This window comes from Vombatus ursinus, unplaced genomic scaffold (genome assembly GCF_900497805.2).
Source record: "Vombatus ursinus unplaced genomic scaffold, bare-nosed wombat genome assembly UNPS02014941.1, whole genome shotgun sequence".
Lineage (NCBI taxonomy): Eukaryota > Metazoa > Chordata > Mammalia > Diprotodontia > Vombatidae > Vombatus > Vombatus ursinus.
The window spans coordinates 4726992-4754025 of NW_020954719.1; the positions used below are offsets into that span (position 1 = coordinate 4726992).

At 36.7% G+C, this 27034-nt stretch overlaps 2 protein-coding genes across 6 annotated transcripts in view; one reads left to right on the forward strand and one right to left on the reverse strand.

Moving 5' to 3' along the window:
• PPFIBP1 (PPFIA binding protein 1) overlaps positions 1-27034 on the reverse strand; it is a 208328-nt gene that overhangs the window by 108841 nt on the left and 72453 nt on the right. For 4 of the 5 annotated variants that reach the window (XM_027844334.1, XM_027844330.1, XM_027844335.1 and 1 more), the window contains exons 2-3: positions 25713-25807; positions 15769-15965 (exon numbers count right to left, since the gene is read on the reverse strand). The gene's annotated coding sequence lies outside the window, so the exon portion shown is untranslated. The remainder of the gene's footprint in view (positions 1-15768; positions 15966-25712; positions 25808-27034) is intronic. The other variant, XM_027844331.1, reaches the window with a different exon arrangement.
• On the forward strand, positions 12198-13651 carry CUNH12orf71 (chromosome unknown C12orf71 homolog). Its single transcript, XM_027844313.1, has 2 exons — positions 12198-12830; positions 13319-13651. Exons 1-2 carry the CDS (start codon positions 12198-12200, stop codon positions 13649-13651), a joined length of 966 nt encoding a protein of 321 aa, XP_027700114.1.

Consider the following 27034-nt stretch of genomic DNA (forward strand, 5'->3'; position numbering starts at 1 on the left):
GTGAGCGGTTATCTCCTGGTCTGATCAGTTACCTCCTCTTCAGCTTGGGGAGTTTATTCAGAATGAAAAATTATGAGTTCAGTCACAATCACTCCAAGTCTCCAGGGAGAACAATTCCTAACAGAGACTGGAATCTCTGCCTAAACTTCACATTTACATCTTCCTCTATGAGAGACCCACGGCCTCTTTGTGGTTGAGGGAAAATTCACTTTACTGGAAACATTTGGCTAATGAAGCAGCAGATTACAGCACAGGGCCTGAGGACAGGGACAGGAACTGAGAAGGGGAGTTTGGTAAAAAGCCAACCTTTTCTTGGGGCTTCCCTCCAGTTGTGTCTACTCCTTTGAGATCCCTGTGAACTTGATGACTCTTCAAAATCCCACCTCTCTGCCGTAGCTCGGTCCTCCCTTCACTCCTTAGGAGTGTGCTAGAACCTCCCCAGACCCTCAGAATTGCTGCCCCTGCTTTAAGTCTTGAGCCTGGGTTACAGCACTAGAATGTAATTACTCACTGGGAAAGGCATGTGCTGACAAATGAAGGAACTGAAATGGAAATAAGAAACTTTCAAGTCAATGTGTCATTTTCAAAATTTCGAACTCTTTAAACTCAGGAATCACTCATTCCAGTAAGTACAGTTAGTGGTCCTAATCAGCTGTATCAGCTGATCTTTAAAGACCTTTCCAACTCTAGATCTATGATCCTATGAATAACTATTGATTGCCTAACATATATAATGTGCAAGACAAAACTGCCTGCCCTCAAGAAGCTTACAATTTAGGAATATAGGACATGTAAGCAAAGAAATAGAATAAAATTAGGCTACTGCATAAAAGGAGTACACAAGAATGTAACAAAACATGAGATCAGAGACAGGAAAGATCATTTTCTATGCATTTTAAGGGATAGGCAACAGGATAAATCCTGCAATTAAAAAAAAAGTATCCTCTTCAAGAGTTAGTCTGGTGCCATCTTCAAGTCTTCATTCTATCCATGTGCAATCAGCCGTCAAGTTTATTTCCCTCTTCTGTCCTCAGACACAGCCACCACCCTGGTTCCAGCCCTTATCACCTCACACTGCAATAGCCTGCTAGTTGGTTTCACCACCTCAACTCTCTTCATATTCCAATTCATCTTCCACTCAACTGTCAAATTGTTCTTATCAGAGTATTAGTCTTACCATGTTTCCCCATTCAAAGAATTCTAATACCTCCTTATTACTACCTGGATCAAATCCTGTTTGATTTTTAATCAAACAAGTCAAATAGGCCCTTCATAAACTGGACTTTTCCTACTTTTCTAGTCTTCTTGCTTTCCTCTACATATTCTGTGATCCAGTGAAGCTTGGCTGTTTCTCAAACATAATACTCATCTCCTGACTCCAAGCATTTTTAGTGGCTTCCTCCCCATGCATAGAATTTTCTCTTCTCATATCTGCTTCCTGTTTTCTCTGGCTTTCTTCAAGTCACAGCCAAAGTCCTACCTTCTATAAGAAGCCTTTCCCAGGGTAGCTAGGTGGCACAGTGGATACAGCAACAGCCTTGGAGCCAGGAGGACCTCAGTTCAAATCTGGCCTCAGACACTTACTAGCTGTGTGACTGTGAGCAAGCCATTTAACCCCAATCGCCTCCCCCCCAAACGAAGCTTTTTTCAATCTTCCTTGATCTCAGTGCTCCCCTCTGAGGGATACCTTGTACATATCTTGTCTGTACATAGCTGTTTGCACATTGTCTCTTCCTGAGAGCGCCTTTTTTTGTATTCCCAGCCCTTAGCACAATGTCTGGCCATAGCAGATGCTTAATAAATGTTTGTTGACTGACTGAACTGAGGGTCAGGAAGACATGGGTTCTAGTCATGGCTCTGCCATTAATTACGTGAACTCAGAAAAGTCATTTAGGCTCATTTTTTCAATCTGCAAAATGGGGTTATCACCATCAACCCAGCCTTCTTTATGGAGCTTTTGAAGAGATAATGCAATTCAAAAACCACCAAAATCTGGCTGTGGCCTACTTTTTAAGACTTATTTCATATTACTTGCCTTCACACATTCTTAACTGGGATATTAGAGATAATATCATCAATATGTTCCCCTAATACGAAGGAAAGAATTGGGTTAGAAAGTAAAAGTGTGACTAAGGCACTGAAGTGAGCAACTAGGCTAATAGATAATTGCTACCAGGACCAAGATGGGCTGATAAATTTGGGAAGTGAGAACCTCGATAGTGGAAGAGAGAGTCTGAAAATGGCAGTGAGAAACAAGTAGTATTCTGACCTTCTCCAGCCCATGCTAGAAACAGTGGCCAGGGAAATGCGGAAGCAGCCAGGTCTCAGTGAACGCTAGAACACATAAAGAGTGAAAAAGGAAAGAGTTTACGATGAAAGGAAATTTGTTCATTATGTGGGCACAGAGGAAGAAGCAGGCAGATCTGGAGTAGGGCATGGGGGTGAGGTAGAGAAGAATGGAACTAAGGAAAGGAGCTGGGAGTTTATTCAGTTGGACGTTCTGAATCATTGGTATTGAGAATGGTTGGTATAAGGGGGGAGGAATATGCTAAATATGGCAGGTGAATAAACTCAGGCAAAGTATCAGAAGACAAAGGCAGGTGATTAGAAAGTTCAACCTGGCTGATAGTGCTGTGTCCCATGAGGCCCCAAGAAGATGACCTAATAGTAGGTAAAGGCAAGAGCAGGGATGGCCTGTGATGGAGCTGGTGTTGGCTGGGATCCTGCTAAAAGCTGGAACATGAAAGGTAGACAGAGGTATCACTACCCCTCAGTCACAAAGAAGGATTACGTTCAAGATTCTGGAAGGCAACCCAAGATGTCATAAACAGCATAATAAGAGGTAGGGAATAAATAGGTAAGACATTGAACTGACACCAGTCAGAATCATGATGCAGAAGTACACAATCAAAGAAAGCTAAAATCATTTCCCAGGCCTAGAAGACAGGCTTCCTTCCAGGGTGGGATAAAGAATTTAACAAAGTATGTTAGAGATTCATATAGTTGCTACACCTTTGCTATGATTTGAATTTCCACGTACAAAAGTGATCCTCTTCAATGGACCAATAAAAAGCATAAAAATGATGCATGAAGTTCTAAATGGGCAAACTCACAAAATCAGAAGGATGGATATTTGTTTATTGTCATTATAAATATTCAAAGACAACATGGTGAGGCGGAGTGAGTCCTGGATGACTCAGATTAAATGACATATCATGATAGGAACCTACTTGCTCCAGGTAGAGGAAAAGCTGGGAAACGACAAGCAGATGACTATTAGAGACCCACTGTTGCATACATTAACAAAATAGTTAACTGGTTGTTTGTTTGTTTGTTTGTTTTTTGAAGGGAGAGTACTCTTTGTTGAGAGAGTGGGAAGGAGGAAGGCTGTGCTGTTTTAAAAAAAAAAAAAAAGGATTTGGAGTCAGAAGAGACCTGGGTTTATATACTACCTCAGACATTTATAGTGTATGTACAATGTCACTTGAGTGCTATAAGCCTCAATTCCCTCATCTGTAAGTAGAGATAATACCTATAAGGACCCACTTCACAGGGTTGCTGTAAGGCTCTAACAGGTACAGAGCTTTGCAAACCTTGAAGCATTATATAAATGTCTATTATTATTATTAACAACAACAGCAACTACTACTACTACTACTACATGTTCATCTATTATTCACAATTATTGCAAACTAATGATATTCCTTTTATAAATAACATTTTAAAGGTTTGGCTCTTGAAGGGTTGGGGGAGAGATCAACAATGGACAGGGAGAGGTCTCCCCTAGATGATCTCTTTTTCTAAAGGTTTGTTCCAAACCTGCCTTAGTAGTTGTCAAGTTAAAAGTCATTTCCCCCCCTACAAATGTTTATATTTAGTTCACAGTATTTAGTTTCTATGGATAAAGTTACAATGTAAATTTCTCCTCCACCTCCAATTCCAGCTGCATGGAAAGCAGACTACAAATTCTATTCTAGGCTCCCAGGAACCTGGAAGACAATCATGCCGCTTGGCACTGGAGGAATGACTTGGATCATCGGAAGTATAAATGAAATAAAGACCGATCTAATTCAGGCCTGTCACAAAGGCATCTGGGCACTTATGAATTTGGTATATAATTCCTATGCTAGCCTGTGAAGTTTTACTGTGGTGTGATGATTGCTCAGCCTTTGACTCCCACAGATCCCAAAGGCTGCCCACTTTAGATGGTATACGGTTGAATCTGATACAAGGACCCATAAGGATAGATTTCTACTCCTCTTTAAACTATAAAGTTTAAAGGAGTTTAAAGGGCAAAGGGCAATTAACATATATTAGTTGTTCACCTGAGGACTGAGATAGGGAAGAGAGGATAACAAAACCTGTAACAGGTGGCTCCATGAATGGTCTGGGAAAAAATGAGGATGGAGGAAATAGAAGGTATGGCTATGACAAAGGACAAAGACATAGGCATAGGGACAGACAAGAGTAATAAAATGTTATGATCAGATAAAGGAATTTCAGTGTTTGTGAACAAAGAATTGAAACACTTGTGAGTGATGGTAAGATGAAGGGTGTGACTATTTCTGTGGAGAAGTGAGAATGGGTTTGCACATTGGCAGCCAGGGGTTGAGAATCATTGGCATAGAGTGAATAAAAGGAAATGGGAATATGCTCAGGAAGAGTATCACTGGTTGGAGATTTGCTGAAGGAGGCAAGATGTGTTTGGGGCCCTTCCCTGAGATTCAACTTCCTGGCAGATGGAAATGCACTGTCCCTGGAGACCTCAGTACTGGGGCACTGAAGTTAAAAAGAAAAACAAAGACAGTTCAAGCTTTCAAGGAGCTCCCAACATAACAGGGGAGGCAACATGCAAATAACTATGGATAAATAAGAAACTGTCCTTGCTCTTAAGGAATTTATATGCTATTTGGGCAGAAAACATGTTTGCATATAGAAACAAGTAGATCCTCAAATTTTTTTTTTTGTTTTAACCCCATGACCTCTCTAAACTCTTCACACTTATTTACAGATCCAATTCAGGTCCATAGGCTTGTACTCTTTCGGTTCCAGCCTAAAACTCTTTTGATCCTTTTCTCTCCTTCCACTCCATTTTGACACCAAAGGCAATCAGGGTTAAGTGACTTACTTGCCCAGGGTCACAGAGCTAGTGAGTATCATGTGTCTGAGGGCGAATTTGAACTCAGGTCCCCCTGATTCCAGGGCCAGTGCTCTATCCACTGCGCCACCTAGCCGCCCAACACCAAACTTTTTTAAACCAAAAAGAATATACCTTAAAGTCATCACAAAATTTTCTTGTTCTACATACAGTGCACAGGATGTTGCAGTATTTCAAACACTTATGAACAGTACCAAAATGGGCTGCTACAGGCATACTCCTCCCTTAACTTCCCAACTAAAACTGAATACCACTGAAACTGCTCCCTTAACAAGTAGAAAGACTCTGAGTAACATAATCTCTAGTCCGGGGTATGAATATAATAATAAAACTCACTGGCAATACTTCTGTCAGAGAAACTACCATTCATTAGCAACTTTAGGTCACTTTGGCCCTGTTTGAGGCCTCCTTCCCTACTTAACTGTTGGTATACTTTTCAGGAACTTTGCAATATCTACTGAGATACAGATAGATAACAATGTCATTATAAATCAAAATAAACTTTTGCCATGGGATGGGTCTTCTCAGTGTGGAAACTCCCTCCAAGATTACAGAGATAAAAACCCAAAACTGAAGATGACTCAGTTAATACTGGTAAGAGTCTGGACTTGAACCCAGATCTTCCTAACTCCATGTCCAGAATTAGATCCACTAAACTAGGCTTCTACTACCTTTAGGAATGTGCTTATTTATTATTTAACTGAAGAAATGAAACATAAACTTTTCACTAAGCATGTTTTATAATTAGCTTTGGTTCAGAGTTATTATTTCTATTTAATAAAACTAGACTGGGAGGTTAAATTAAATTTTCAACTAGAAAATATACACATATCCAGTGCCCACTATAAAGAAAGCCCAAAATCAACCAAAAAATTGAAATTTTTTTTTTAAAAATTCCATTATTTTTAAGTTGGAGATGTTTAAATCCAATTGGAGGAAAAAAAAGTAGTTTGGGAATAAGAATTGTTAAACCTAAGTTGCAAAGGAAGTCATGACATATCCATTGAGAGGTCATTATAAAATAGCATTTTTATCTGCCTAGAGCAGTTAGGTTCTGCCTGAAGATAAGGGATGAGGTGACATTTAAAGATCTCTTCTGATCCTATTATTTTATTTCAATCACAAAGAAGTTGTTAGACACTGAGCTTATTTGGTACAGCCCTAACCATAGCTACCTCTTTATTATCTAAAATAACTGCAGGATAAAGATATAAGGATAATAGAAAAGCTATTTATATATTTGGCTTATGTGTGGAACATACTCTGCCATGCATCCACACATACACTTGGCTGTCAAGATGGTTCTGAGACACAGGTGGGGAAGCTGCGGCCTTGAGGCCATATGTGGTCTTCTAGGTCCTTGGGTGCAGCCTTTTGACTAAGTCCAAGTTTTACAGAACAAATCCTTTCATTAAGGGGATTTGTTCCGTGAAGTTTGGATTCAAAGGGCTACACCTGAGGACCTAGAGGGCCACATGTGGTCTCAAGGTCACAGCTTCCCTACCCCTGGACTCTGAGACCTTGAGTCAGAGATAATCAAACCAGAGTAAAATGTACTCCTAGAAATGACAAAAGGCCTTGAAATTAAATTAAATCTACTTCACGAGTTTTTAAAAGCACCATTCCTACTGCATATTCTCACAAGGCTTTTCAACTTTTTGTGCTGATGTCTTAAAAACCAAAATATGTTTTTAAACAACTCGTCTTTAAGAAATGGAAACAAAATAGATGCTCAGTAATGGGGGTGGGGTGGGGATGGCCAGACAAATTATGGAACATGAAAATAATGGAATATTACTGTGCCACAAGAAACGATGAGTAGGAGAAATTACAAGGCACCAGGGAAGATTCAGATGAATGGCATAAAATGATATAAGCAGAAAGAGGAAAATGATATACATAATGACTATAATAATATAAATGTAAACAATAACCATCAAAACAAAAATGATGTATAATTAATGTGACCAAATCTGACCCTAAAGATAAGAAAAATGCACCTCCTTCCTTTCTTTGTAGGATGAAGAATATGGGGATAGAATACTGTTTATCATATTGTCAGAGTTGGTGATGTACTGGTTAGTTTTATTAAAATGAATTTTTCTCCCTTTCTTATATTTTTTCCTGAGCTCCAATCCCATTTCTCCAACTGCCTTTTGGTTATTTCAAACCGCATGTCCTGCAGGCATCTTGATCTCAACATGTCCAAAATTGAATTCATCATCTTTCCTCTCAAACCTTTTCTTCCAAGATTCCCTATTACTGTTGAGGTAGTCCTCTCAGTCACTCAGGTTTACAACCTTGATGTTTTCCTTGACTCCTCACTCTTGCTCACCCTACATATCGAATCTATTCTCAAATCTTGTTTCTACCATCATAACATTCCCTTCTCCTCACCCATACAGCCACAATTCCAGTGTACACTCTCTCTTTTACCTAGACTGTTGCAATAACCCTCTAATTGGTATCCTTACCTCAAGTCTTTTCCCATACCAGTCAGTCATCCTCCACTCAACTGACAAAGTAATTTTCCAGACACCATGGCTCAGCCCCTTCCCACAATCCAAACTCCTCTGACTCCCTATTACCACACTCATTATAACCTTCCTACTTTTCCAGTCTTTTTCTATAATACTTCCCCTCCACATCCTCTAAGATTGCATTGGCCTATCTGCTATTTCTTTAAACACACCACTCCATCTCCAGACGCCAAGCTTTTAGGCCAGCTGTTCCTAATCACTAGCATAATCTCCCCTAAGAGAATTCAAATTCCTTCTTGGTAGAGGTGGGGCTTTTGACTTTCTTTGTTTCTCCAGCACCTAGTACAAAAAAGGAAGAGAAAGGAGTGGAATTTGGAAATGAGGGTGGAATTAAAAAATAAAAAAGATCAACAGTTTTAATTTAATTATTTTAATTTATATTAAATTTAATTAATTATATATACTATATATTATGCATAATATATAATTTGATTTCATTCTTTCTAAAGAAAACTACAAATTTTCTGAATTTCATTTTCCTTATTACTAATTATATAATGAGCAAACTTGGAACCATTTGAATTTAGACAAGAAAATAAAAAGGAATATGTCAGACTCATTACCATAGTGTACTTTGGAATTAAGACCTTTAAAAATATTCTCTTTTTGACAGTTTCTCCTACCCATTTTGCATCACCCTTCTATTATTTCCACGAGTATCAGTTCTGCTACTGGAAAAATCTTTCTTTTGAACATGTTTCTTGATTCCAGGCCTACCACCGTATCCACTGAGCCACTTGGATGTCTCTAAAATTTGACAAGATAATTTTTGTACTCATATCCCTAGTGCCTTAGTACTTGGCATAAAAATAAATACTTGTTAATTGATTGTTAATTGAGAATTCTAAGGAGTTCTGAGAAATGTATAGAATTTACTATGTGTTAAATGTGTATCTATGAATCCCAACAATTTTGAGATATGGCCCAATTTCACTGTGGTTCAAAACATGCTCTCAGGAGTATTAATCCAGAACTACTTTTTGAATGTGTAAGTGGTAAAGATAAGGGATGGAGAAGGACTTGCTTCCCACCTTTTCTCCACCCCTGCTTATTAATGAGAGTATATTTATGGTCTTCCTAACACCTTAATACATGCCATGTTGTTCAATAGTTTCAGTCATGTCCAACTCTTCATGACATCATTTGGGGCTTTCTTGGCAAAGATATAGAATTGATTAATTTGCAATTTCCTTTTCTAGTTCATTTTACAAATGAGGAAACTAGGGCAAACTGGGTTAAATGACTTGAACAGGGTCACACAGATAGTTTAGTGTCTAAGGCCAAATTTGAACTTGGGAAGATGAGTCGTCCTGACTCCAGTCCTGGAACTCTATTCGCTGTACCATCTAGCTGCCCGAGGCATGCCTGATATGCCATTCATTAATACGGTATATAAAATTGACTCAATATAAATCTGTTAAGGTTGAAAGAATTGAAATTTTTCTGATTCTTTTAACTAGGAAGACTGCCCATTGAGACTGTTAGCTTTTAAAAGTGGGAGTGGGACAGAAGAGATGACTGAAGCCTTCTTCATCCCCTACTCCCACCACACACATACTCAACCATATCAAAAGCTAAATAGCTTTTGGACCCGTTAGAGAGACCCAGATACTCTTAAGCAGCAGAGACACATTCACTTAACCACATGGAGGACTATCCACTTTTTCCAACTCTGGTCTAATGGCAAGAGCACTGAATTTGAAATCTCATTCCAGGTCTGCTACTTACTCCCTATTTACATAATATTATTTGGACAAACAACAATGTGAGGATAATTACTGTTTGGTTATTTAACATGCCATTTATCTAGCCACTTCCAATTTTGAAAGGTTTTTTAATGGATGGTAGGACAAGTTTATGGGCAACTTGAAGGAGCCTTCAAGAAACATGTTATCCAAATTATATCAGTGAATACTGTATTTCTGAACAATTATAGGTCAGCTAACCTCATGCTGAATCATCACAAACCAAGGCAATTCTTTTTTGGTGTTTGATGTTTTCAAACAGGATTTTTTCATTTAGAAATGGTTTGTCACAAGATCACACAGGCAGTAAGAGAGAGCCAGAATTTAATTCTACTAACCCCACATTTGCTTCTTTTTCCAATACTGCAAGCTGCCTTACCACTATCACCTTTGTTACATACAACCTCATAATTTCAATATAAGGAATAGAAGGAATTTCTTTTTACCTGATATATGAAGTAGCATTTCTTGTTGTTTTCCCTAAACTCAACTCACTTGAATTTCAGTAAGAATCTTCTGATCCTAGTATTTCAAGATTTTGTGAATAAATCTAAGTTGAACTTATAGCCACATCATTCCTGCATGTTCCTGGTTGAAGAATCCTAATGTATTTAAGGCCATCCTTACACAATAATCTCCCTAAAAAAACAAAATTAGCCACTTCCTCCCTACCACCAAGTGAAAACAATCCGGTCTTCAGCATGACAGGAAGGAACACTAACCACCAAATTCACCCTCCTGCTATTAATACTCTGAACTTGAAGGATTTCTATTAAATGATTACTGGTAAGCATAAATGCAAAAACTTCGCAGAAAATGGGTTCAAATTCCACTTCTGACATGTACTTACTGAATGAACTTGAGTAGCACATCACTGGGCCTTAGTTTCTCACCTATAAAATTGGGGTGATAAAAATGCCCATAGTTATCTACCTTCACAAAGTTGTTCCTGGAACCAAATGAAATAATACATGTAAAAATCTTTGTAACTTTGTAATGAGGACTCTCATTAAAGCAGTGACCAATCACTACTTCAGAAGACTGATGAAGGTATCGATACCTCCTGCCTCTTGATTTACTAGAAGGAGAGAACAAGTTGTACATTCTGAGCCATGGTCAATGTGTTGATTTGTTTTACTTGATTATACCTATTTCTTATAAGAAAGGGCTGCTATTTGGTGGAAGGGATGGGTTACCGGGGCGGTTGGGTTGGGTAAGGAAGACTCATCTTCCTGAGTTCAAATCTGGCCTCAGACACTTATTAGCTGTGTGACTCTGGGCAAGTCACTTAAGCCTGCTTGCCCAGGTTCTTCATCTGTAAAATGAAGCAGTATCTTTGCCAAGAAAACCCCAAATCAGATCACGAAGAGTCAGACATGACTGAAAACAACTTAACAACAAACATATTAGTGGAGAGTGATAGACACACAAAAAAATAAAAGAGTATCAATAAAATGTTTTAAATGTACAGAAGAAAAACCAAAATAAGTTCAGAGGGGACACAAAACGTGCAATTTTGTTACTACTTTGTTATACTTAATATATGCTTTAAAAAAAAAATCTATGTAATAGAAGTTCCCAGATTCATAGATACTTCTCTTTCCTGTTCTTAGTTGTTTATTGAAATGTTTGTTAATGATTATTAAATATAAAATTAAAATGACAAAAATAAAATGCTTTATAAACTTAAATTGCTACATACACATTTGTTTTTTATTATTGAGAGATTAGAATTTCTTCAAAAAATAATCTTGGTAAATAGTGATAACACACTTGAACCACTTATTGAAGCAACATAATTCTGACAGGAACTGATATATATTAAGTAATATTTCTTATTTTTCCTAAACTTAACTCATTCAGGTTGTAAAAGGGTCTTTTTATCCTACTATTCAACGAATAAGTCAATGTCCAATTTATATCTATACCATTCTTTTTTGCAGGGGGGGTGTCATTTCCACTATCAACCTTCATTTTTTCAAATTGAAGGGTCTTAGAATTTTTTTATCTGTCTTCATATAGCAGGGCTTCCCCAAGGGGATACAAAGCTGCCACTTCCCTCCCCATTGGTAAATGAAATGGCTCTCTCTTCAAAGTAAGAGGAAGAGACTCTAACCACCACAGTAGTGAGATCTTCACTAGTCTGGGATGGCATAGGGACAGTACTGCTAGAAACAAAAGAATTGATACTATGTCCTTCTACCAGTTCTTCATAGCTTAACAGTCCAGTGATTTGTCTTGGCAGAGAGTTATTCTGACTTACTGCTTAGTTCCTTGGGTCAATAGGTTGCCGTGGTAACCAACAGTCCCAGAACTTAGCCCTGTGACAGTTGGACTTTGAGCTCTTTTTTGGACTCTCAGGATCCAAAATGATTCATAACCCCTCACAGTTAGTCAACTCAGAAGCCTAAAGCTGCTCTCTCTGATGTGGTCTCCCACTAGAGCTTGGCATATCAAAGACATATAAACTGTTTGTTCTTGTACCTAACCTTTGAAACTACAGCAAGAGGAATTGAGGTAAGATGTGAGGAGGAACGTGCTAGGGAGAAGGGCTGTTACACACTACATTAGGTTTTTTAAGGAAGACAGTAGCCTCCTTTGCCTGGAAGATGAAGAGGACAAACTCCTATGAGTATGGGATGGCAGTCATAGGAAGCATGAGAATGGATGACTACTCAAAGAACAGGAGCAAAGTATTAGCAACTTTCTGCTGTTTCCTCAGATGTGGAAGATCTGAAAGACCAGACCCAGGCCATGAGGTCTGACCCTTTGGACACTATGTCCTCCCCATCCTCCCAGAGTGATAGCGCTGACACAGAGATTAGCAGCTCTGAGAACAATTTCAGCCTCTCTGTAGGCTATTTTCCTTCACAGGATACAAACTCCTGTGAAGAAACAGTCCCAGAGGGTGATTCCATCCATTTCCTTCCACCCATCCAAGGAGCATGGCTAACTGAAAGCACAGGGAGACCTAAAGGAAAACATAGCCAAGTTCAGATGAGCCCAGAACAATTTTCCAAACTTAGCATTACCCTAGCATGGGATATTGATCTGGGCCCTGACCAAGCCGACTCAGTATCTCAATGTAAATTAAACAGAGAAAATAACTGGGCAGGTACGAAGCGACAACGAAATATACACTGGACTATGGGGGAGCTGGACTGTTTTGTTCAAAAGCTGGAAACAGATATTCAGAAAGAAAACACTCTCATCCCTGAGTCACGTCCAAAAAAAGATTCCCACACGGTTTCCCTTCTAGAAACCACTAAAACCACCACTAAGTCCATCCTAGATGAGAATATGCCTCCAAACTCTTCAACTGTTCAACTGGCAGAAAATATACAACCAGTCATGCCACAGGAGTACAAGCTCAGAGCAACAAAAGAGGTTAAGTATACATAATACTCTGTGGATGATGCATTGGGAAATCACTTTCCAAAGGGCACAGGTGTTCAAGAGGAGCTACCAAGCAAGAGGAAAGGGGGGAGGGGGAAGGGACAGAATGAAGGGTGGTTGTGGGAAAGCCCAAAACAGAGCCTTAACTTCCCCAGATGGAACATACTGAAGCAGTTTGGGGTGGTGGGAAAGTATTGAAGGAAAATATGGTGAGGGAAATGATTATCCTTCAAAGCAGAAAAAAATAAGAACTGAGTATGAAGACAAAGGGGACTAGAGAGAAAATCACAAGGAAATAAATATGAACTAGGCAGATTCTTGGGATTAGATATTAAAATACTACCATGAAAATGACGGGCGAAACACTATGTAAATTTCCTCCTTTCATAAACATTGTCAGAACACTCTAATGAGGCAAGAGGAAAGTCACTCTTTTCCACACTCCTGTCAGGTAGCGTAACCCCTTATTTCCTTGGCAGATGGAGACTTGGCAGTACAGGCAGGAAACACCAAGCTACAAGAACAAGAGAGCAAGCTCTGGAGAATCTTCTTCACTATCCACAGGAAAGAGGGAGGACCAGCCTCCACCTTCCCCAGGTATACAGTCGCTGTCCTGTTTAAACATAAGCCGACTTCTTCGGTGGTTAAGGGAGCAAGTCATTTCCTCAATCTCAGGGAGGGTGCAGTCCCAAAACAAGGATGCCGAGGGCACAAAACTGCCAGCCCAGAAAAGACTGCGCTCATGTAGAGAATGGAGAGTCCAACCCCAGGACACTCCAAAATCTACCGACCCAAAGCCACTGGATTTCTGAACTTTGTAATAGCAACTCTCCCACTTTCCCCACAGGGTCACCTTTTGCTCCAATAAAATACATCTAAATTAATTTTGTTTCTCACATTTCCTTACTACTGATTTATATTCTTTTACTACTTATTAAGTTACAACTCTTATTTCTGATTAGTAAAATGTATTATCTAAACGACATTTATATAACACTTCAAGATTTTAAAAAAAGCTTTCTTCACAAAGGTCCATAGAGTAAATAGGTAACTATAAATTATGACAGGTCTACACAACATAGGGCCCACAGGCCAAAGGATTATAGGCAGCCCATGAAAAATGTAAAGGATGTAAAAGAAAGTAAAAAATTTAACGAGTGCTTTGTCCCTGCCCCACTTACCCTGTCTTCCACTAGTTACTATTGTGCCCACCATGTAACTTGGCGGGTGGGTTGCCACTGTGCACGCTCTCCTCTGTCATGTGACTAGTGGCAACCAACTATTGTCCCTCTGTCTCTAGTCTGAGAGGAGCAAGAGACATATCTTTTTGCTGTGTTTTCGATTGTCACTGGCACTGAATGGGGACAAAGTGAGTGCAGCCACACTTCAACACAGCTGATGCCCACTTTGCAATGAGTGACAAAAACAAGAGGGCATCTTTGCTGCCCCCCAAGTTACATGAGTGTCTGGCGCCGTCTCCAAGGTCAGACACTCAGTTCAGTATTTTTTGTATGTGGGCAGTTGTCATGGAGATTTTTTGGTTCTAACATTAAAGTTTTTGGAGTGACTTTGTAAAATGGATGATTGGAAGATGGAATTGGAACATAAAGTGTTTAATTTGGCATGGACAAATAGATACTTGTTTACTTACATGTGAGACAAAATACTGTGTTTTGTTTGCTGAGAAGTAATGGTGTACCAAAGGAATATAATCTTCGTTGCCATTTCAAATCAAAACATCCAGACTTAAGCAAATTGGACACCGATGAAAAACAAATTAAAGTGTTCAAATTGTTGAAAAATCTCAGTGGGGAACAGTGGTTTGTCAAGAAAGTAAACTCAGAAAATGAGGCAACTACTAAGGTTAGTTTTCAGATTTTTTTTTTAAGGCAATTGGAAATAAGTGACTTGCCCAGGGTCACACAGCTAGTGAGTGTCAAGTGTTTGGTCTGAGGCTGGAGTTGAACTCAGGTCCTCCTGACTTCAGGGCTGGTGCTCTATCCGCTGTACCACCTAGCTGCCCCTTAGTTTTCAGATTTCTAAAGAAATGGATTTCAAACATGAGTCCAGAGTCCAATAAACTAATCGCTGACAAGAAGTGTAATATGTCCCTTTAACTAAAGGTAAACAATAAGAAAACCTGAAAAATGTATTAACACTTGTACCACTTAGCAAAGTAATTTTTTTGAACATTAATGTGATTTCATGATAAATAAAAATCTTAATAAGTGTAATTGATATTAATTGAAATTTCCCTTTTTTAAAATATAGTTCATTTGCAAAATAGTTTAATCATTAATTATACCTTTACTTGGAAAGTGAGCTGCTAAAAACCTATTTGCGACCTGAGGAAGTTTAGTCTATTTTAATTTTGGCCCCTACCTACTGCCAAGTTGTGCTGGTTTGGATTATGGTAAAACAAAGAAATATAGGTGTATATAGATTGCTGCCCTCTTCCCAGGTATTTTTTAATTTAAAATTTGTCTAAACCCAATGTTTTCTTCCTCCCACACACTTTTTCACCCTCTTCTTCTCAACCCACAAATTATGAACAGAGAAACTCCTATGCCAGTAAACAAGTATGGACAGACTAATATTCTGACCCATTGATGTCTTCTGTTTTTTTACAACACAATAGTTTTCCCTAGTATCGTCTCCATTTTTAAAAACAAAAAGAAGAAAATAAGAGGAAAAAAACAGCAAAACAAATCAATATACTGAAAAAGTCTGAAAATATCACAATTTGTAAAATACTTGTCTATCTCCCACCTTCACAAAGGAATGGGATGGGTGTGTTTTCAGATCTCTTCTTTTGAACCATTTTTGTTCTTTATAATTTTTCAACCCTCATTTTCAATGTCTGAGTAGGTTTTTTTTTCATTTACATTATTGCAGTCATTGTATACATTGTTTTCTTGAATGTACTTACTTCACTTCTTCAGTTCATTTAGATCTTTCCACGCTCCTCTGTATTTGTCACATTCATCATTTTTTTCTAACAGTATTTTATTTAATCCAATTATATATGACAATTTTAAACATTCTTTTAAAAAAATTTTTTGAGTTCCAAAGTGTTCTCCTTTCCGCAAGTCCTCTCTTCCAAAAAAGCAATTTGATATAGGTTATCTATCAAATGAAACATAGTTCTATATTAGTCACGTTGAAAGAGAAGAGACCAAAATGAGAAAAAAAATAAGAAAAAAGTAAAATGAAAATTGTATGTGCTTCGATGTGCATTCAGACTTTAACAGTTCTTTCTCTGGATATGGACAGCATCTTCCATCATGAGTCTTTTGGAATAGTCTTAGAATGGTATTGCTGAGAAAAGAGCTAAGTCATTCATAGTTGATCATCACACAATATTGTTACTACTGTATACAATGTTCTCCTGGTTCTCTCATTTCACTTTGCATCAATTCATATAAATCTTTCCAGGTTTTTCTGAAACCCACCTGCTCATAATTTCTTATTGCACAATAATATTCCATTATATCCATATACCACAACTTGTTCAGCCACATCTCAATCGATGGGCATCCCCTCAATTTAGAAGTTTTTACTACAATAAAAAGATTTGCCATAAATATTTTTGTGCATATTGGTCTGTTCACCATTTTTATGATTTCTTTGGGATATCCTAGTAGTGATATTGCTGGATCAAAAGGTATGCACAGTGTGGTTGCCCTCTAGGCATAGTCCCAAATTGCTCTCCAGAAACGGTTGGATTAATTCACAATTCCACTAACAGTGTATTAATATCCAAATTTTTCCACTCCTCTCCAACTTCCACTTCCTCTCCAACATTTATCAATTTCCTTTTCTGTCATATTAGCCAATCTAATAGGTGTGAGGTGGTGCCTCAGAGTTGTTTTAATTTATATTTCTCTAATTAATGTGATTTAGAGCATTTTTTCCATATGTCTACAGATAGCTTTAATTTCTTTTTTTCTTTTTTTTCTTTTTGTTTAGCTTTAATTTCTTTATCTGAAAACTGTACATATTCTTTGACCATATATCATTTGGTAAATGGCTTGCATTGTTCTAAATTTGACTTCAGTTCTCTACATATTTGAGAAAGGAAACCTTTATCAGAGATATATGCTATAAAAATTGGTTCCCAGCTTTCTGCTTTCCTTCTAATCTTGGTTGCATTGTTTTTGTTTGTGCAAAACAATTCAATATAATTCAATATAATAAATATTATAATTCAATATAATAAAAGTTCAATATAATGAAAATTATCTATTTTACATTTTTCAATGCTCTCTGTCTCTTGTTTCGTCATAAATTCTTCCCTTTTCCATAGATCTGACAGGAAAACTATTCCTTGCTCTCCTAATTTGTTTATGGTATCATCTTTTATGTCTAAATCATGTATGTATTTTGACCTTATCTTGGTCTACGGTATGAGATGTTGGTCTATATCTAGTTTCTGCTGTATTGTTTTCCAATTCTCCCAATAATTTTTGACAAATAGTGAGTTCTTGTCGCAAGCTGGGGTCTTTGGGTTTATAAAACACTAGGTTACTATGATCATTTACTACTCTGTCTATTTCACTGATCCATCACTCTGTTTCTTAGCCAGTACCAGATAGTTTTGATGATTGCTGCTTCATAACATAGTTTGAAATCTGGTACTTCTAGGCCATCTTCTTTCGCATTTTTTTCATATATTCTTGACCTTTTGTTCTTCCAGATGAATTTTGTTGTTATTTTTTTCTAGCTCTATAAAATAGCATTATCCGTAAGATAATTATTTGGTAGTTTGATGGTATGGCACTGAATAAGTAAATTAGTTTAGGTAGAATTGTCATTTTTATTCTATTAGCTCAGCCTACCCATGAGTAATTGATATTTTTCCAATTGTTTTGATCTGACTTGGTGTGAAAAGTGTTTTGTAATTGAGTTCATATAGTTCCTGGCAGGTAGACTCCCAAGTATTTTCTGTTGTCTAGAGTTATTTTAAATGGAATTTCTCTTTCTATCTCTTACTGCTGGCTTTTGTTGGTAATATATAGAAATACTGATGATTCGTATCATTTTATATCCTGCAATTCTCTAAATTTGTTATATTATTTCAACTAGTTTTTTAGTTGATTCTCTAGGATGCTCTAAGTATACTATCACGTCATCTGCAAAGAGTGACAGTTTTGTCTCCTTATTGCCTATTCTAATTCCTTCAAATTATTTTTCTTCTCTTATTGCTACAGCTAACATCTCTAGTACAATACAGAACAATAGCGGTGCTGAACGGTTTGACACCAAAATGGATATGATGATCAGTAGAAATGACATCAAAGAATATTCATTGACATTTGCTGTGCCTCTATTCGCTAAGGACCAAAGGACCTTTTTATCTGACGTGAAGCTGAAACCTCTCCTATTTGTTACCTCCACCATCAGAATGTACCTTGAAAGCAGAGACTGTCTTGCTTTTCAATTTTTATCCCTAGCATTTAGTACAGTGCTTGGCACACAGTAAGCACTTAATAAATGCTTTATTCATTCATTCCAAAACTAAAGTCATCATTAACAAAATTAAAGTTGTAAGGAGATAACAAAGGATTTTTAAATGTCTCCCCCTTGTATACTCAATTAGTTACAAAAGCAAACTAGCACATTCAAATTGGCAAAACTGGACAACTTCAAAGATACTGCCAAACTTGAACAGGAGCCCTGGTATTTGGTTGCATTTCTGACATACTTATCAGCCTTGTATAAACCTGCTTAACAGGAGTCAACCAGCCTCTCAAGATTTCAAGTGATTGATTATCTTAGTAGAATTGTATGACCAGAATGGTGGCAATTCTTGTAACAGCGCTCTTAACCATATGGACACTGAGAGATGACCTTCAAGGTCCTTGCACTAAAGAAGTTGGACTTGACAAAAGTCCATGGTACTCGAACTTAAGCTCCATCAGTGCCTGTGACCTGAGCTCCAGAAGAGTCAGAGCTTGGCCTCTTAATGAGGCAGTTAAGTAGAGTAAAGGGGAGTGCACTGAACTTGGAGTCATGAAAACCCAAGTCCATATTCTGCCTCAGTCACTTTCTGGCTATGTAATGTAGGACAAGTCATTAAACCTCTCTCATTCTCGGTTTCCTCATCTGTAGAATAGGGTGAAATTGTATCTACCCCACAGGATTGTTGTGAGTGAAGATCAAAGGAAATAGTTAAGCGAAAGCACTTTGCAAAATGTGAAGTGCTGATGTCCTTGTTCTTATTGAGAAGCCTCACACTGGCGCAACATCTAAGTTCAACAGGTGGCTGGATTTCCTCTTCATAGCTTTACTTTCAACTGCCAGGCATAGTTTCTCTTAAATTTGATCTGGGAAAGTCCACTCTTTGTGTAAGATAAACAAAGCATAGTCCCATTTTAGCACTTGGTTTAATATATCAATTTATCATTTATTAATTATATTATTAGTACATTAAGTGCTAAAATGGGACTATACTTGGTTATTACCTCTGTTAATTATCTCTTCCTTTCTTTGATTACAAGGAGAAGCAGGGGAAGGGAATCAAACTCTCCCTAAGACATGAAGTACTTTGCATCTATAATTTGCTATCATTAAACTTTTGGGACTATCCAAAAAATTTGAGTCTTCTATTACAAGAACAAAAATATTTAAACATTTAGAAGTCTATATCAACTAAAATGATCCTAAAATGATTCAAAAGTCACCCAAGATAATACTACAAAAAAGGCTGGCATCATATACAGCTGTTTAAACTAGCTATACATTAATTAAAATGTTAGTTAACAATCCACACTCTATAAAGATGAGGGAGTAACAAACAGTAGCATAAGCTAAATTATGTAATAGGACTGGGACAAACAAATATAAGAATTTAAATTTTGTTTATATTTAGGATGAGGATCAATACAAATTAATTAGCTGTACAGTTCTGGAAAAATCACTTAACCTAGTTGGACCTCTCAGTATTCTACCCTTTAAAATGAGGGGATAGAGGGGCAGCTAGGTGGCTCAGTGGATAGAGCATCAGCCCTAAAGTCAGGAGGACCTGAGTTCAAATCTGGCCTCATACCAAACACTTGACACTTACTAGCTGTGTGACCCTGGGTAAGTCACTTAACCCCAACTGCCTAAAAAAATAATAATAATAATAAAAAAATGAGGGGATAGGACTAAATAATTTCTGGAAAGCAATTTGGAACAGTACCCCAAAAGTCAATAAACCATGCTTTGACCAAGATATGCCACTAGTAGGCCTAGATCTCAAAAAGATCAAAGAGAGAGGAAGAAGACTCATATGTACAAAAATATTGATAGCAATACGTGTTATAGAAAAGAAGTAGAAACAGTGGGGATGGCTAAACAAATTGTGAGACAATAAATAGGAAGGATTCAGAGAAACATAGGAAGTCTTATATGAACAGATGGAGAGTGAGATGAGCGGAATCTGAAAAAACATGATGACCACAATAATGTAAAGAAGAACAACTTTGAAAGATTTTAGGACTTTGAATAATTCAGTGACCAATCACGAATTTAGAAGCCTAGTGACGAAGGATGTCTCCTGTGTCTTGGAAGAAAGGGGTGGGGAATCTGCGGCCTTGAGGTCATATTTTAGGACATGACCAATGTGTTCATCTGTTTTGCTTGACTATTTATTTGTGGTGTGGTAAGTTACTGAGTAATGTGACATACCAAAAACAAACGAACAACAACAAAAAAAAAAACTCCAAAAATATCAATGAAATATTTTAAAATATGCAGAAGAAAGTTCAGAAAGAGACAGCAATTATATTACTATCATGTTAAATGTAACACTTACTTTAAAATCTCTTAACAGAGATTCATGAGTTCATAAACAATCCTATGTTTTTCTTCTTTGTATTTGAAATGTTTGCCTTTTAATTTCATAATGAAAAAAATTTTAATTTTTAAAAAAGAAAAAAAAAACTACATAGCCCATAGCTCAACCTCATATCTTAAAGGAAGAAATTATTTTTCTAGGAACTACATTCTACTAATCTCAATGAACAGAATATATTCTCATTTTTACAAAAACAAAATAAGAACCTCATTAGATAAAACTCACTAAGGGACCTTAACTGGGAAGAGAAATGCTTTCAATCATTTCCTAAGGGATTTCTTGGCCTAGATCAAGGAATTACAAAAGGCAATTTCTGTTCATTTCCATCCTTCTGTCCCAAGGGAAAAAAAAAAGCTTTTACTCATTAGAACTTAGTGTTTTATTCTTTTAAAAAGCCTTAGAGCTCATTTTTCAGGAAATATTATAGGACAATACACTATTTTTGTAATGTGATGTTATAAAAAACACATTCATCCTGGCAGCTAGTAGACTTCTAGGAAGCTAGCTGAACAAAAATGTTACAAAAGAATGTAGTCCTTCAGCATTCCATTGACAACAGCAACAGAAGTGTCAAGAAGATAACTGAAACCTTCGAAAGAAAAACTACTTTCAGAAAACAAACCAAAAAAAATCACTGAAAGCAAGAAAAAGCCTAAGTTTTACATTTGTTCATTAAACAAAAATCATTTTATTATTTTGGTCCAGAGGCATAGGCAACTATTGATGTTATAAGATTTGACCATCTAATGAGTACAAAAATTTTATGAAAATAGCTTTGAATGCCAGGTCAGTTGTCTGAATGCAAGGACTTCCATGAATTCTTCCAAATTTCCATCATGCACTTTTCCATTTACAAATTCAAAGAAAATACATATATATATAAAAGAAGTAGGAACAATAAAACTGGCCTAGCATTTAAAATTAATAACATGGAATTTTAAACTCACTGGATCTTAAAATACCAATTTAAACTGGAATCGGGCAAATGGGCCCTTCCCAAATGAGGATCTATTTAGAGTTATTCAATAACTTTTTATTCTAACTTGAGAGAAGTAGAATAAAGAAATCCTTGCCCAAATGGTAATCAGGACTCTGGCCTTTCAAAAATTTATCAAAGCAGAGCTCTTAAAACACATTTATTATTAGTTTTTTATTTTATCACACGCAAAAAAAAAGAGCTATTTGGCAGTAATACTAAGAGTTTTTTACGGTGACACTATTCTAAAAGGTTCAAAGTGTTCTGCTTTTCAGAATACGGGCAAGACCATATGCATAGATGCTCACCCACTAGAAAAAGGCAAGTAAATAGACTTTGATCAAATCAGATTTTAGACTTTATCTTTAAGGGATAATCAGATGGTAAGAATAGAAATAAGATCAACTCCATCAACATCAAGGACTAGTGATTCCACAGATGAAGATCTTAACTGTTCTTTATAGTCTTAGAGAGTTTCCAGAGGTTCAAAGGCTTGCCTAGTCACATAGCTAATGTCAGTCAGAGACCAGCCTTGAACCCGGGGTTTTTTTGTTTTTTTAATTCAAGACTTCATCCAGTTAATAAATTATACTCAGTTATGTCATACTTAAAGTACTTCATTATCCAAAAGCAATTCTAAAAGCAAATCTATTAAAGCAATTATCTCATTTTATGTTCATAATTACTGAATGAGGTAAGGCATTTTTTTTTTAACAGCTGAAGAACTTTGAAGAAAGCTTACATAATTTAACTTGGGCTGCATAGCTACTATGTGACACTTGAACCCTTCTGACTCTCACTGTTTTTTTCTACAACAACCGAATGGTTAGCCCTCAGCCAATGAATGAAAATGATTTCTATCATGGACTTCATGATTTATGTATTCGAAGAATTAAGTTGATTTTAAAACCAACTCTCCTTTCTGTACTTTAAGACAGAAGAATAATAGTGGGGGAAATGGCACAAAAAGGATAATTCCCCAGAAATATTCATAAATGAATAATTTCTCAGAGAGTAGCTTGTTATTGTATAATACTCACTGGCAGCTTTATTACAGATGATATAATTTTTAAGTGATAAGAAATATAGCTTAGGGAACCAAATATATATACACATATTTATTCTTTAATATTCTATCAATTAATAAACTTTTATTAAAAGCCCATGTGTACTCACTGTGCTAGTCACAGAGGTTGTGTACAAATGCAAGTGTTAATTCCCTTAAGAGTTTGCATTTTAATTGAACAAGATATCAATGAACTCCCTAAGAAAAAAATCCCCAGGACCAGATGGATTCACACGAGTGTAACCTCCATGACACCACAGATCATGTCTAATTTATTTTTTTAATCTCTAATGTATAAGAAATGTATACTCCATCCATGAATAGTTTGATATTTTCTATGTAATCCCCAAGGGACCATGTCATGCTATGGCCCACATGACGGGCAAAAATAATATTGTGTCATATAAATATGAGGTTCCAGACCTTTATTAACACAACTAATGTGCCTTTCAGTGGCAAGGGGTGGCCCTAACCAACCCAAATTTTTTTGCTTAATTTCTTTTATATTTAAGGTTAAATTTTTTTCAAACTGCCAGTTGCAGTTAGGTATACCACCTATGGAACTGTGCATGAAGACAAATAGCCTCTAGAAATACTGAACTGGGAAATTTGCCCTCATTGGCACTATTATTTAACCAATGGGTCCAAAATGCTTAATATTTATTCATTCTCCAATAAGAAGGAATGCTTAAATTATTTTCTTATTTATGGCTGCTTGTACAAGCAGCCTACTCCCCTACCTACACCAGTAAAAACCTAAAAATATTGGCAAATCAAATAATTACCAAGGAATCCAATGAGAAATCACAGTAAATGGCCTTCTGTTTTACTTTTAGCTTAGACAAGTAAGAAAATAGAATATCCACTGTTTGCTATACTTGCTCAATTCTAAGCCAGATCATTAACTATTAATTAAAACAAAGGATAATCTGAGTCCATCTAGAAATGGTCTAAGAGTCAATTTGAGGTTAAATAGATTAGACCAGTATATTTCTTAAAGAAAACAAATTTTCTGTTGGTTCTGCAGTTTGTCCTTTGTTCAGGATTCAGGGATAACTGAATTCACTAATGTCCAGGCTTTCTAGACCTTTAATCTACAGATCTGCCTAATTTGAATATTCAAGTTACAGTGAAGTGGATTACATAGGAGGGAATGGGACAGAAAGGAATGGGAAGGGATGGAAAGGGATGGGAATGTATGGGAAGCAATCTTAGACCTAGAAGAGAATTTAGAGATCATCGAGTCTAACTCTTTCATTAAAAGATAAAGAAATTAAACTTCAGAGGGGTTGGGTGATTTGCCCATGGTCATGTAACCAGCAAGCTAGCGTGGAAGAGCTAGACCCAGAACCCCTTTTTTACTGCCAGTCCAATGTTTACCTAAACCCACATCAACTGCCTTTTAAACATGATAAGATGCACTTCTAACTCTGGTAATTGTGCTCAAGGCAAAGAAGGGAAAGGTTTGAGAGGATTACCATCATAATTACATTGGGGGGAGGGGAAGCCAATCAGGCCACTTGGCTTAAAGTAATGTTGGAAGAATTATTTAAATATTTGGAGGACGGGGGAAGAAAATGGTGTAAATTATGTGGTATCTTAACTTTTTCTGAGATTTAAGTATCAGTCTAACTCATTTTTTTTTAAAGTATATACCTGTGATTTTATTGATGTGAGGATTCCCTCTACTGATGCTGATCAGCAAGTGGCATGTAATTTATAATGTAAAAGAATTGCCGGGGCCGGGGGGGGGGGGGGGAGGTAGGTGGTATAGTGGATAGAGCTTTGGTCTTGGAATCAGGAGGACCTGAGTTCAAATCCGGCCTCAGACACTTGACACTTACTAGCTGTGTGACCCTGGGCAAGTCACTTAACCCCAATTGCTTAGCAAAAAAAAAAAAATTGCCAGGGGAAATTAAAGACTAAGTGACTGGCCGAAGGTCATCCCTGAAGTCAGAAGGACCTGAGTTCAAATCCAGCCTTAGACCAAACATCTGGCACTTATTAGCTGTGTGACCCTGGGCAAGTCACTTAACCCCAATTGCCTAAAAAGGGGGAAACAAAAGGCCCAAGGTCATATAACCAGCATGTTTTAGATGCAGAACTTAAATCCCATCTTCTTGACTAAGGCCAGCTCTCAGCCAATATACCATGCTGTGGCACATGAATTCTAAATATCATTTTGGAAATAAGTTTGTCATAACCTAATGTTAATATCCAGGATGCTTTTTAAATATAAGATCAACAAACACAATTTTTGAATTTCATACATACTCAGTGACTCAGCAGAAGCCACCTGTAGCATATTGTTTGTCTGTTCAAAGAATTTGTCATAATCTACTTTATATTACAGGTATTTGTATACATATCCATTCCTTCTCCTGAGCTGTAAATTCCCTAAGGGAAAGAGTTATGACCTTTTTTTTTTTATTATTGTAGTACTAAAGTACTTATTTTACACAGTAGGCATTCAATAAAGATTTGTTATGTGGATAAAAGAACAAATATTTTAAAGTACTAAAATGGCCTATAATATACATAAGGTTAAATTCTTTGAGTATAGGGAATATATTTAATGTGCATAGAGTATTCTGTACCTTTGGGATAATTAATAACTCTTTATTACTTTCCAGCTAAGTTCCAAATGTATAGGCTTTTAATGACTGTTAAATGACCATAACACAGAATAAGGTTTTAGAAGCAAGAAGAAAAGCTTGGAGGGGGAAGAGCAGAGAATTATTTTATAAATGAAATTCCCAGAGACTTATGCTGTACATAGAAAGATAATGTTATCATCAATTACAGGAGAGTCTAAATTAAAATGCATTCATCTGAGGGGAAATTACTCAAGGCCAGAATCAATTTATATCTGGAGTAGAGAATGTAGTTATTACTTACTATACCTTAAGGAAGTAAATGGCTTTCATAACAATGCCAGAGCTTTACAGGATTCCAGGAATGAACATTGATTTGAGGATGGAGACTACTTACATTCCAAAAAAAAGGACTTTAACACTGATCTTTGCCAGGGTTCTGTAGATCTTGCAGATGATTAATAAGTTAATCCATAAACTCTTTAAAGTGACCTGACGAGGGAACACAAAAGAGAACAATGTTGTAGAATAAAATATAGTGAAGTTCATTTACAAGCAAAGACAAATGAAAACTTGGGCTTCATGTAGTATACGTTAAGAAAGAATTTTAAAACATAGGACTAGAAGACAGGTAGTGCAAATTCCTTTCTTTCTTTCCTTTCTTCCTCCTCTAAACATTTCCACTATAGTCTTGTAGTATTTATTTTTTTTAAAAAAGCCTAAATTTTGAAGTGGAAGAACTAGATTTAAATCCTTTGCCATTTATAATCTCCATAATGATAGAAATGCAAATCATTTGCCTTATGCTTTTACTATTAATCTCACAACTGCTTTGAGAAAAGCACTTAGTAAACTATATAAATGTAAGTTATTATTAAAGATATAGCACAAGAATTCTGGCTATATAGGTGAAAGACAGAAACAATAGGGAATAGTTTATGGTGGTCAACAATGACAATCATCCTGAGTTATCTCATATATCTCAATCCAAAGTGCAACGGGGCTCTTTCTTAAAATGAGAAAACAAAAACAATTAGATATATCACACTTTGATATTTTCAATTTATTTTTAAAAATTGATGTTTTCAATTGTTTTTTTTTTCAAGTAATAACATCTAGAATTCCAAGCATTTGGTATCCTCTCCACTTTTCAGATACCTTGAGATTCAGTCCCTCAGTGCTTTCAAAATTATGCTGCCTCCAACACGGATCTTCTCTGTGAATCATTGATTAGGAATCCTTGTTTTCTTTAGTCCCATTTATCATTCATTCCTCATGCTATCCATAATGAAGAATTTATTATAGAAACTTTTATAGATTTTTTTCCTATGTTCTGTCAGCTTGTTTCTTTCTTCTAACTTTATCCTTATTTTGAATGTATTCTAGCTTAATTAGGTCTTGCCAAGTTACCCTACATAAATTAATTTTTTTATGAAGTAATACGCTCATAACCATCTTCCAACTCTCTCCATAAGTGCTTATCAGAGCTATTGCTAAGAATTTTTATACCTTGGGTAGGTAGCTGATGGAGGTAAAAGGGAAGGGGCTGGAGTTTTGCTGTCAGAAGGGAGGAACAAAACTATAAGCTGCTCAACAGGGAGGAAGCATGATCCAAGACTGGGATGCTATGTAGCTCCTGTGCCCTAGGGACAGGGATAGATAGGAAAGGAAGCACACATTCCAGTATCAAGCTGAAGGGGCTGTGGCATCCAAGTAAAC

Coding starts and splice junctions, on each gene's coding strand:
- CUNH12orf71 (XM_027844313.1), top strand. CDS start 12,198: ATGAGGTCTGACCCTTTGGACACTATGTCCTCCCCATCCTCCCAGAGT. Junction 12,831..13,318: donor AGCTCAGAGCAACAAAAGAG/GTTAAGTATACA, acceptor TTTCCTTGGCAG/ATGGAGACTTGGCAGTACAG.